General features: G+C 41.5%; 1 protein-coding gene across 1 annotated transcript in view; it reads left to right on the top strand.

Annotated features, from left to right (window-relative positions):
* IP6K2 (inositol hexakisphosphate kinase 2) overlaps positions 1 to 10,689 on the top strand; it is a 29,195-nt gene extending 18,506 nt beyond the window's left edge. The window contains exons 2-6 of the mRNA XM_066596806.1: positions 1,800 to 2,071; positions 4,112 to 4,340; positions 5,381 to 5,553; positions 6,633 to 6,808; positions 8,576 to 10,689. Coding sequence (XP_066452903.1) covers positions 1,870 to 2,071; positions 4,112 to 4,340; positions 5,381 to 5,553; positions 6,633 to 6,808; positions 8,576 to 9,088 — 1,293 coding nt within the window. The 5' untranslated portion in view covers positions 1,800 to 1,869 and the 3' untranslated portion in view covers positions 9,089 to 10,689. The remainder of the gene's footprint in view (positions 1 to 1,799; positions 2,072 to 4,111; positions 4,341 to 5,380; positions 5,554 to 6,632; positions 6,809 to 8,575) is intronic.
* Positions 10,690 to 12,294: the final 1,605 nt, after the last annotated feature.

Below are 12,294 nucleotides of genomic sequence, written 5' to 3'. Positions count from 1 at the left end.
GATGTTTGCTTCTGATATGAAGCCAGCATAATAAAGTACAATCCGTTCACAGCGTGTAAAGAAAAATGGCTGGGCTGATTATGTGCAGAAATGTGACGTCTCGCCAGTTGTGTCCTGAAATTTTAACTTAAGAGGTTGCCCGGTTACTGGAGTCCCTCATTTCAATAGGTCCCATGCATTAAAATAATAACATGAACTATAGTCGCCCTTCTGTGTACGTCAGGATCCAGCACACATTGCTGTGGTCCCAGTGATTGCTGTGACAGATGTCAGAGGAAATCGGGGGACCGCTGCAGCGCCATCACTTGTTTTCCTGGCACTGACACACCCCACCCAAGCGCCATAATGCAAGGGTTTCCAGAACATGAGATGCTACAACGGGCGGCCCCCTGGTTTTCTGTGACATAATCTGTCACAGCAATTACCTGGGCTGCAGCGCTGGATCCTGGTGGCCACAGAGGGGTAAATATACGTTGCTGTACTTTAATACAAAGGGTCCTATGTAAGCAGGGTATCACGTACCCAGACAACTCCATTTAATATTTCCAATGTGTCTCGGACCGCAGGTCCTAGAGAGCTGAAACCTGGTCTAAAGCCGTCCGCAAGCGCCTGATTTACCTATCTGGCAAATTTGGTGCAGATTGTTCCAGTTGTTAGGCTGTGCATAAACAGGCAGAAATTCATTTTTATATATAGAGATTTGCATAAAACCCCAAATTCCCTTTCAACATGCAGCCGGTGGAGGAAACAAATTTAATGGAAATGATTGGCAAATAAACGGCAAGGTCCCCCTAGCTTTCCAGTGTTGTTTTAGAGGGGGAAAATGGCCGTAATATGAGTTATACAAATAAGAGTAAACAAAGGCGTGTTAGCCTGAGCGCTTCATATACCGCAGCGTAGAGCTCCCTCTAGTGCCTGAAACCTGGAACAATCAATAGATCTTTTGATCTGTTGTATTCATCCTAGTAGCCTACAAATCTGTCTTTTTTGTGTGGTAAATCTGAGTCTGCTGGTAAACGCGAGGCCCTCTCGGGCTGCCGGCCCTGCGGAGCTGAATCACGCAGGTTTTTTCATAGAATTTTATATAAAGACATTCTGTACCGGTAATTGGTGCTTTTGCACTTGCTGCAGTCACATGTCCAAGGCAGGTCTAAAACGTGTTTTAACATCCTGCATTTCTGGAACCAAAGATTAGTTAGCTAGATGAAGCCATAGATCACACTATGTTTTGGGGTATGCTGGGAGTAGTAGTTCTGCAACAGCTGGAGAGCCACAGGTTAGAGACCACTACTGTAAATGGTTTTATGTATGTGTCTGTATATGCCTATAGCTAATGTTTACATATATAAACCCTCTAAACTTGATCTGATTGTATTTCTATGTATAATGTAGGACAGGTTCACCATCCTTGCGTTTCTTTAGCCGCTGTTCTCGGCTGTACGGTATCAATATTTTGTGGCTGAGGAAGACAAAAACAGCTGAGAGCAGCAGCGTTGTTACTCCACCTTCTTTTGTCTCTCTCCAGCCTGTTTTCTGGGATCCTCCCAGATACATTAGCGATTGGCTTAGACGTCTTGCCAGGAGGAGTTAACCAGCTTGTTTTTCTTCTCCTGTGTGACATCACTCTATTTGTCTCGCTGCTATAAGCCCGAGAGCTCAGTTGAAGATTTTGCTTGCCAGAGAAGAGACTCTGTGGATTGTACTCTATAGAGATGTTTTTGTAATACATGTGTGGACTGAGTTTTGCTTCGCTCTAACAGGAGGGATCCCTTTTTTTCTTTTGCGTTTTGCTTTAACAGAGAACCGGGTAAGCCGTCTTAAAGGACAGATCTGTACAAGCCATCGTGCATTCTCTAATGTGCAGTAACGATGAGCCCTGCATTCGGAGCTATGGAAGTGGAGCACTACGCAAAGGGAGTTCTGCTCGAGCCTTTTTTACACCAGGTCGGGGGGCACTCTTGTGTCCTACGCTTTAACGACAAGACCATCTGTAAGCCCCTCATTCAAAGGGAGCACCTGTTCTATGAAACACTCCCTGGCGAAATCCGAAAATTTACACCTCAGTATAAAGGTAAGTGCTAGATTCCTCGTGGGGGGGATGCTGCCTGCTTTTTAGCGTCTTGTAACTAATGTCGCTGTGTCTTGTTGACCCTAAAGCTCTTCTTCTTCAGAAGCAGTTTTGGGAATTATTCTTTTTTTTCACATATTTTGATGTTGTCAGGGACAGGCTGTGAGGCGGGTGTCGGAGATCACCATTGGGTCTCTTGGCTGGCTAAAAAGCATTAGAGTTTAGACAAGCTGTGCTTGTGGCCTTAAGTCTCCCTTAGACTCCGCTAGGTAAGTGGAATACTAGAAGACCGGTGTTTAAAGCTACCTGGTCCGATATAGACTTTGATTTTTGTTTTTTGCCTTTTTTTTCCCCTTCTCTCCCATTTTCTCCTCTTTTCTCTTAAACGTTTAACTTTCCTTGTGGACACAGAGGTGGGTTTTTACATTTTTGGGTTAACTGGAAAAAAAAGTTCTTCATGAAATCTCCTGTTTGTTGGAAAAAGGCCACAGGATAAGTCCAAGAATGAAATCGGCACAGACCGCTTCCTGTATATTCCAGGAGCTTTCCCTTTCAGAGGAAATGGAACTTTATTTTTGGATTAAAGGGTTGCGTTAAACACTGAAATGAGTCACCTGAAATGTGCAAGTGGAAATCCCGGTTCTCAAGGGCATCACATTCCTTGTCCTTAAGTAATTTGGTTGATTGCAAGTGAAAGGTGATTCATAGATATTAGGACGCCTGGTAGAGTGTTCTGTCATTGTCTCGTTTCCTTGGCTGTCAGCCATGCTCCCATACATTACAGGTAAACAAAGATGGTGAATTACTGATGCAAGGTAAAGCTTATTTAAGACGCCAACAGACCTGTCTATGAAATGTTATGCTGCTTTTTATGAGCTGTGTTTTTTGTTGTGTTTTTTTGTTTTCTTGTTTTTTATTCAATATTGGGGTTCATTCTTTTTTTTTTTTTTTCCTTTGGTCTAGTTTTTTTTTTTATGTGGTGGAGGGTGGGCAAATGGTGATGGTCGATATGCATTGACTGCACTCAGAGAGAAAGCCGGAGGCTATTTGCTAGCTCGCATCTATCTCCCTTTTTACCCTCTTGGTGTCCTTCCATATTTTTTTTTTTTTTTTTTTGTGTGTGCTTGAAAGCAAAGACTGTGTCCGATCCTGTGCTGCGCTCCCATCCAAGCTCCTGTAAAAGTCGCAGACCTGTCTGCTTCGAGGGTTGTTGAGCAGTGTCTCTAGGAATAAGGGAGAGTTCGGGACTATGAGGACTTTTTTATGACACTCCTGGAAACCAGCTGAACCATTGCTAAAGACTCTTATTCAGCTATCAGTGCATTAGAGGACTGATACGAGCAGACACAACAGAAAGCCGTAAAGAATTGCATTTGCTTTGTTACATGTTTGCTCTATAATTTAATGTAAATTAAGCAAATGGTTTAAACCCCTTAAACACAAAAGTTTTAAACTCTGCTGACCGAACAGAAGCGTTTCAAGTAGCGTCGCTGTGATGTTTCTTTTTTTTTTTTTGCTTTCTCTTTTTTTTCTTGCTATGCTTGCTCATCTCCTAATCAGATGCCTTTTCCCCTTCCTTCATAGTTTTATGATATTTAAATGCTTTATTTTTTGCATAATGGAAACACTTCTGGTGTTTCGCTGCCAAGATGTAAATTAGAATTGTTTTACATCTTCGTTTTTCTCAAGTGCAATCAATAAAGAATATTTATTTTATTTCAATAAATATTTTTATGAATCGAAGTCGTCTCCTGTTATTATTTTGTTGGTGTTGTGTTTTTGCTCTGGGGAATCGAAATTGCTCCATGAATTGGTGTGTCTTGGTGTATAAATATATTTATGCCTTGTTTCTATGTCAGGTGTTTCTATGTTTAGCTGTTTTGATATTTGTTAGGTTGGCAGATGAGGTTTGGCCTGTTGCAGCATATATGCTAAGGAATGGGTAAGATACATACAAAAATGATCTCGATGTAACCCTGCGTTACCTTGCGTTTTGCGTTCCACCTCTTGTTTCTAAACCAGCCTTCCTCTCTACCTCTGCAGGTGTGGTATCTGTAAGTTTCGAAGAAGATGAAGATGGGAATCTGTGCCTAATAGCCTATCCTTTAAACCGGGACCAAGACCACCTGGAGAATGTTGACTTCATGTCAGACTGCGGCGAGGCCAAAGGCAAACTGCTCAGGTGGTCTAATAAGAAAGGTCTTCTGTTGGAGAACGATAACCTCACAAAGGAAAGGGTTCGGCAACATAGGAAAGAGGAGAAAATTAAGAGGTGAGGCTCTGAATTTTATAAGGCAAGGTGGTTATGTGACAGTTTGGTGACTGCTTGGTAGATCACAATCATCCAGTTGTATTTGCATCTAGTCTGCAACATCAGAATATGGTTTCATTGTTCTCCTTACAATACCTGTGTCGGCTGATCAGTTCTGCCATTGTTTCAATATCGCCTTCAACTGAAGATTTCCTACAATCAGTTTTTTAATAAAATCCAGATCTAAGCATAATGGAGAAGGGAAGACTCCTCAAGGCTGTGCTTCCTTTCTTTTTCATGCAGAGATCTGTTCCTATTTTTCATAAAAAAGAACTCCATATGAATACACCCTAACACGGGAAGAACATTTTCACTATATAAACTCAAGGGTGAACATAGCCCAAGTAATATATAATCTACATTTTGTAGGCTATGTTCACACTTGAGTTTGATCGTTTTGTTTTCCTCTTCCGTCATGGGAGCAGTAAAACGGAATGCCAGCTGAGGACAGATCCGTACTATGACAGAAGAAAGCTATGCCCACTTTCCATCATGCAAGTCTGCATTTCCACAGGAAAAACCGCACTGGGGTACTGCAGAAAAATTCACATGCTGCTTTGTGTACTTGGGTGCACTGCTGATATTGGGCACCATTCCCATCACGGTTTTAGCTTACATTTGATGCTGTCCTAACGTATATTTTAAACTTAAGTCGGTGATGGATGCCGTACAGTGGCAGCATCTGTAATCCATGGGTACCCATATTAAAAAAGTATACTCCCATTTTTTTAAACTGAATATATGGAATAGTTTACACTCCATATTTATTTATGTATTCGTTGACCAACCAAAATGGAGACTCTTTAAGCACCTGTTAGTCTGACCAGGTCCTATGGATGCACTAAGCATATATGTTTGAAACTTTTCACTAAGTGGAGATTACTACGTATTGTGAGCACAGCCTTATATTGGTGAATTTCCTTGTAAAGTGGAAATAAGTATGTGTCTGTTTCTATTCAGTAACTTCCCTTTTAACCTTTTATCTTGTTTTTTTCTTTTAGCCACAAACTAGAAGAAGAATTCGAATGGCTTAAGAAATCTGAAGTCTTATATTACAGCGTGGAGAAGAAAGGGAACGTCAGTTCACAATTTAAGCACAACCCATGGAGTATGAAGTGTCACCAGCAACAGCTCCAGCGAATGAAGGAAAATGCCAAACATAGGAACCAGTACAGTATCCTTTTTTTACCAGTGCTTGGATGGCGCATAAATGAATGACTCACAAACTTCAGACCCCACAATCAGCTTGGTCTGCTTACATTGTTTAGCATGCAAAATGCAATAAATTAAGTTGGATAGCTGCGTAGATCTGCACCAGTCACTAGTAAAGCTGGCAACACAGCCTGATACCATTGGCCATGTGAGCACATCCAGAAATGTATGGAGCTAAGTGTTGCATAAGCAAAAGTTTCCATTATGTTAGTTAAATCATCCCTTTCTTTCTAAAACAGCAGAAATAGAGATTCAGTGATGGGCACAAGCTTTCCTGACTGCGCATGTGGGGGCCACTATAATAAGATGACAATGAACTGGTGATGTGTTGCACATAGCAGAGGTACCTCCCCTTAGCAAAGGTGACACCATGGTCAATTTAATCTCAGCTTATGATATTTTAGCCAGTCTGATGATTAGACATGTTCCAGGAAGTGAAAGCGGATTAACTCTAAATGCCCAGCATCACTTCAAATGCTCATCTTGTTCTCAGATTAGGACAAAGATTTTAGTTTCTCCTTAATGTACCCTTAAGACACCTTAGAGCAACTGAAAAAATAACTGGCTTTGCTGGGTATTACCAGATACCAGCAGGGCAGTAGCAGCCAGTAACATAACACTAATAGGTTTTCTTTTGGAGGCAAAATGCATAGATTAAAAATCCCTTTTAGGTTGGAATTACACACGTTTTTTTACACCAAAGCTGGAAGTGGATGAAGTAGAAGTCTTGTCCTTTTAGAATTCCCACTTCTGGCTTTGGCACGAAAAAACAGACCTGGGCCAGTTGCTATGTATTGCCAATTTCACAGGCTCAAAATGAACCCCCACGCATAAGAATCATCTTAAAATCTGGAGGTGCTTTACATCTCCTCATTATGTTCATTTATACATTGCCGATTCTGCACAAACTGAAGGATAATCTTTTTTTTTTTTTTTTCTCTCCCCTTCTGATTATCCAGTCTTTGTACAAATTCCCACAGGCTCAGTATTGATTTAATGTACTTTTTTTAATCTGATTGCTTGCTTTCCTTAACTAGTCAGAATTTATCTTATTGGAAAATTTGACGTGTCGGTACCAGGTACCGTGTGTCTTGGATCTGAAGATGGGAACGCGGCAACATGGCGACGATGCATCTGAAGAAAAGAAAGCTAATCAAATCCAAAAGTGTCAGCAAAGCACTTCTGCGATTATTGGGGTCCGGGCGTGTGGTATGCAGGTAAGGATTTATTAAAGTTACGGCTTGCACACTATCTTGCCTAAGGGCCCTTTTACACGGACTGACAGGTTTTTAAACGACTGCATGAGCGCCGATGTCGCGCTCCTGCAGAGCATTTAAATTGAAAGATTCGCCACCGGCTCGCGGCCTTTTCGTCTGCTTCTCGGACGGGGAACGTTTACACAGGACGAGAAGCTAGCGAGCCAATAAGGTGGTATTTTTTGGGTTTTTTTTCTTTTATTTTTAAGCTAACGAGAAGTGAGCAATTTATTTTATTTTTTTTGCATTCACACTAATCCCGATATTTGTTACGTGTAAATGGGCCTTAAGGCGGTTAAATGCACTAAATAAATAAAGACCCTGTTCAGAGAGCATCTGCGATGAGCAGCCTTGTTTATAGGTCATGAAGAGTCGATCTGTTTATGTAGTAGCATGAAATAATTGATTAGCGCTCAGTTTATCAGAGGAGGATCTTGGAACTAATTAGCAGTCTTGTTTATGCCAGGCGGATGGCAGCCTGAATACTGACAAGTGTAATTATTTAATCTCTGTATAAATACGGGAAGGTCAGTTTGTTTCAGATCTTAATTTACTTTGAGAATCCATCACAGCTCTCTGCATAGTATTCTCTCCAGCCGCATAATTTACCAGCTTTATTCTCCCTTGTGGAACTTGTGCTCCTTATTAACAAATACGTTTACACTTTATACTGTTTCCTTAGCAGTTGCAATGTGTTACAGGTTCATCTTGCATTATTGCAAAATCCAGAGTCAGGTGACCTCTTAGTTTGGTATGCTAAAATTTTATAGTCGGTAAGGGCCCAACCTCTGGGGCCTCCAGTGATCCTGAGTGAAGGAGCTGCAATGCTGATGTAGCTCAGTATTCCCTTCTTAAAGCGGCCCTCCAGCCCTGACCAAAGATGACTGAAATGCTTCTCTGACTACCTGATGCACACTGTACAGTTGTATGTATTGGTAGTCTAAGACGCTACATGATGCTCTGACTGGTCAGTGCTACTGAACACCCCATGTGAATGAAGCAGCGGTGCTTTTGTTCAATTGCTGTTCTTTTCATTTCTATCGGACGGGTGGAAATTGATGGGCTCAGCAATCTCCCTCCATTCTATAGAAGTAATTGCAGCACTGCCACTCCCTTCACATGAGGCATTCGGGTGCACCAGTCTCAGGATCGCTGGGGGTCATAGTGGTCAGTTCCCCAGTGATAAGACATTTATCCCCCTATCTAATAATCGGGACAATGTCTATAGTGTGCAAAGCCCCTTAAACGCTACCAAAGGCTAAAGTATATATAATATTTTTACACTGCTTGTCGCATATTTTTAATGCAATACTCATATCGGTTCACTCTTGATCCCCTCTGTTGGTTATCACATATGCCTTATGATAGAAATGATTAAAATCGGTGCAAGTAATTAGGCTGGATAGTTAAAAGTAACCAAATTATAGAGCAGGAAGGCCACAGCTTTTCTGGCTACAAGCCATGGCTATGGCCTTCTACATCAATTACTGTGCATGGGTTCTTAGAAGTAGTAGTCTGCCTTATGCTGGGAGATTTATAGAGAAATGGCAGGGTACTTGATTAATGATTTCTGCAATATTATTGGGTTGCAGCACATTGTAAAAGGAGCCGTGGAAATTGCTATTTCCACTTCCGCTCAAACATCGTTCCTGCTTTAGTTTGGTATTGTGCCTAAAATGTGCATGATCAAAGTATATCTTCTCATGGTTTTGTTTCCTCTGTTTGCAGGTCTACCAAACCGGTACTGGCCAACTCATGTTTATGAACAAATACCACGGCAGGAAGCTTTCAGTCCAGGGCTTTAAAGAAGCACTTTACCAGTTCTTTCACAATGGGAAAAACTTACGCCGGGAACTGATTGACCCTGTAATCCGCAAACTTACAGAACTGAAAATTATTTTAGAAAAACAGGAGTCTTACCGTTTTTATTCCAGTTCACTTCTTATTATTTACGACGGGAAAGAATTACCAGAGGTTCCCATGGACTCAGACTCGGAAGACTTAGGGGATCTATCGGAGGAGTCTTCGGACGAATCGGCCGGAGCCTACGCCTACAAACCTTCCAGCAACAAACACACAGCCAGCACTGTAGACGTCCGCATGATAGACTTTGCACACACAACCTGCAAGTTTTACAGGGAAGACAGCGTGGTCCATGAAGGCCAGGACACGGGCTACATTTTTGGACTCCAGAACTTAATAGCAATTATTAAAGAAATTAGAGATGACAGCAGTGAATAAAGGGCAATGCAAAAAGAAAAACCATGTTTGTACGAAGCACTAGAATAACTATTCCAAAATGATGGCCACTTTGTGGTGGTAGAAATCATTACAGGATAAGACGGGCCTCGCCTGTCTGAGGACTTAACAGAGAGGGCATTTACTAAGCTGTGCTGGACAGAGCACTGGTGACTATTGTTATTTATTTGAGATATTTCTAAAACATTCCATTTTTGACGATGCAATTACCTCTGTTACACCCCTGTGTGTTTTGCGTTATCCCCGCCCTTTTTTTGTTTTGTTTTTGGAGATCATGTGGACTGTATTCCATGCGCAGGTGCTTGGAGAAGCGTGGCCCTCTGTTACATAGAATTGTTCTCCTGAGCTACAACTGTCATGCTAGAATATCCATGACTAAATGTGGGATTAAAAAAAAGCAAATGCTACGGTTAGAAGAAAAAATAGTTGCGCTCTATTGGATGCCATTGCCTGGCGTAGCGCCGCAACGTAATATGTCTATTTATTGGGCTCCGGCTTTGGTTACAGTAGCAGTGGAACATTTTATAACAGATGACGTAACTTCAAGAACATATGTGCCTTTTATTACACACAACTCTATGAAATGCCAACTGCTAACAGCAAATGGTCCGTTACAGTGTGTATTGAATTAGAGGGCCGTTCATTGAGTAAGAAGCCTTGAGTTTACCACAAAATGCGTTCCATGTCATTTGCACTTTTTTTTTTTTTTTTAATTTGCTTCTCTAAAGATATCATTAAACCAAATAGTTCTATTTTTGTGATATGTATCTGTTAAGGGGAACAGAAAATTATTAAAAAGGATTAAAAAGCGAAGATCTGCTTTGTGTCAATAGAACGGGTACCTGTTTAAGAGGGATGGAATGCAAATGGCGGTTTTCTCATTTCAGTGTCGAGAGAGCAGATTAGTTCCTGCAGCGTTGTGTTCTTTTATATACCATACAGTAAGGATTGGTTTGAGTTTTAGGATCTTTCATTTGCTCTGGTTGACCTGTAGAAATTGCAGATGTCGGAAGTCAATCCTTCCTGCCTGCTATTTCTATAGGTGTCCCAGGTCTGTTTCCATAGATGGGTTATTGATAGCAATAATGTACGTCATGACCACCAGATATTCCAGCTTTTAGTACATTGGGTTTGCAGCCAGCATTCTCCTAGTAATTGATATCTAATACGGCTCCTGTTGGTTCACTGCCATGTCCAAAAACCAACTGCTCATGAGACTGGTCCAGGAAAACTTTTGCACTAGCATCTCAGTGGCATTTTGTATGGTTCGTTAAGAACTGGCACTCCATGATCGTGCCATTATAGACAGCCATTGCTGGACAAACTGTCATTGAAGAGAATGCACCTTAGTATTGTGGTCAACACTGAGGCACGGAATACCTCATTGATGCCCATAATCCCTCATCAATTCATGACGGCACTCTGGTCAACGAGGATTTTACAGTAAAAACACACCACTGCTGCGTCTAGGAGAATGATGCTGCTGCACCGTTACTACAACCCATCACCATGTCGAGCAATGGATGCATTCTTTTCCTTTTTGTTCCTAAAATAGTAAATAAAATATATTCTATGACTTGTAACTTTCCCGTTATTGATGTCTTTTATTGGAAGTGGAGTACAATTAAATTATTATTTTTTTTGGTGATGGGAAGTTTTAGGTCTTTCCTCCCCCATGGGAAATTAAAGTATAATGCATTATAAAGCATTGATTATAAAATAGGACACCTCCCCACTTTTCTCTTTGCTTTGTGTCTTTGAGCTTGATGCTTCACATAGCACAAAGTTTAAAGTCGTCAGGTTCTGAAAGGGCAACGTTATAAAAGGAGCTGCTGGTATTCACAGATATGTAGGTACATATTTCAGTCGTGATCGTGGGGGACAGAGAGTCTGCTGTACTTTGAATATCTTATTGAACACTAGTCGGCCTTTTCTCAACAAGAAGTGGCCAATCCCAGAGAATAATGGATTGAAAATGATGAAAGAGAGACTTTTTAGCTTTAGTGTCTTTTAGTAGTACTAGTACCATGTTTTTCTGGGTACAGTCGTCTCACAACTTTCACGGACTAGGACTAATGACTGATAACTTGATTTTTGAAAGCTGGCAATACATGTTGAATATACACTAATGGACAACTTTATTAGACCACCATCTAGTAGTACATTGGACCATTTTTGGCCTTCAGACCCACAGCAATTCGTTGTGTAGGTTCCACTAGGTGTTGGAACTGTTATGCAGGCCCCTGCGGACAGGAAACTTCTGTAGTTCCACATTAGATGGTGCTGCTGACATGCTCTAACAGGAAGGGGTCATCAATTCATGTCGCTTGTGCCAAGCTCTAACCTTCCCATAAGCACGGTGCTACAGAAATCTAGAATCTTTTGACCAGGTAATGTTTTTCCACTGCTCAGTGATACAATTTTTGAGCTTGACCTCAGGGCTAATGGAAAGTATGTAGGTTCCACCATCAAAAATGTAATGTTTATGGCCAGGAGTAGTGCATATAATGTGGTCCTTCCCAGATGTCAGAGCTGTCACTCCATTGTGTACAAACATTTCTGCAGAGACTATTTCAACAGCTGCAAAAAGCCTTTATGTTCTCCAACCTGTCCAGCTGCTATGAAACTACATCTCCCAGAATACTGTCAAGATACGCTTGACGTAGTTTCACAACTGCTTGAAAGCCACAGAATGAGGACCCCCTGATCTGGGCCGTACCCAGATGAAGTATAAAGTCTCAGGAGAGCATTTCTTAACTCCTATTTTTACACACACTATCCATATACGGTGCTGTCACCTGCACCGGAGCCTCATGTAGTAACATCACAGAACTCCGGCTCATCTATCATACATTCTCCATACGTATGTGTAGCCAATGTTTCAGCTGACATTGTAGCATCCTGCACTTGCTGTCCTATTTAGCCCCAATTTAATGGGCTATGGCCGGGACCATCCATGTTCTTCATTGTGTGATTGACCATCCGCTGCTGGAAGATCACTGCACATCATGACACATCAGTAGTGCACAGTGGGGGAGATCTTGCAAAACCATTGCGCGGACCAAGTAGAGCAGTTGGCCTTAGAAATCAGTCACATCTCACCTTTTTGTTTTCTAAATGGTCAGACATGAGCACAGGGATATGGTTGCTAGGTGCAACTGCTTCACTTTTGCTTTGCACCATTTTTT

This window comes from Eleutherodactylus coqui, chromosome 3 (genome assembly GCF_035609145.1).
Source record: "Eleutherodactylus coqui strain aEleCoq1 chromosome 3, aEleCoq1.hap1, whole genome shotgun sequence".
NCBI classification, from domain to species: Eukaryota; Metazoa; Chordata; class Amphibia; order Anura; family Eleutherodactylidae; genus Eleutherodactylus; species Eleutherodactylus coqui.
This window is presented reverse-complemented; position numbering and strand designations above follow the sequence as displayed.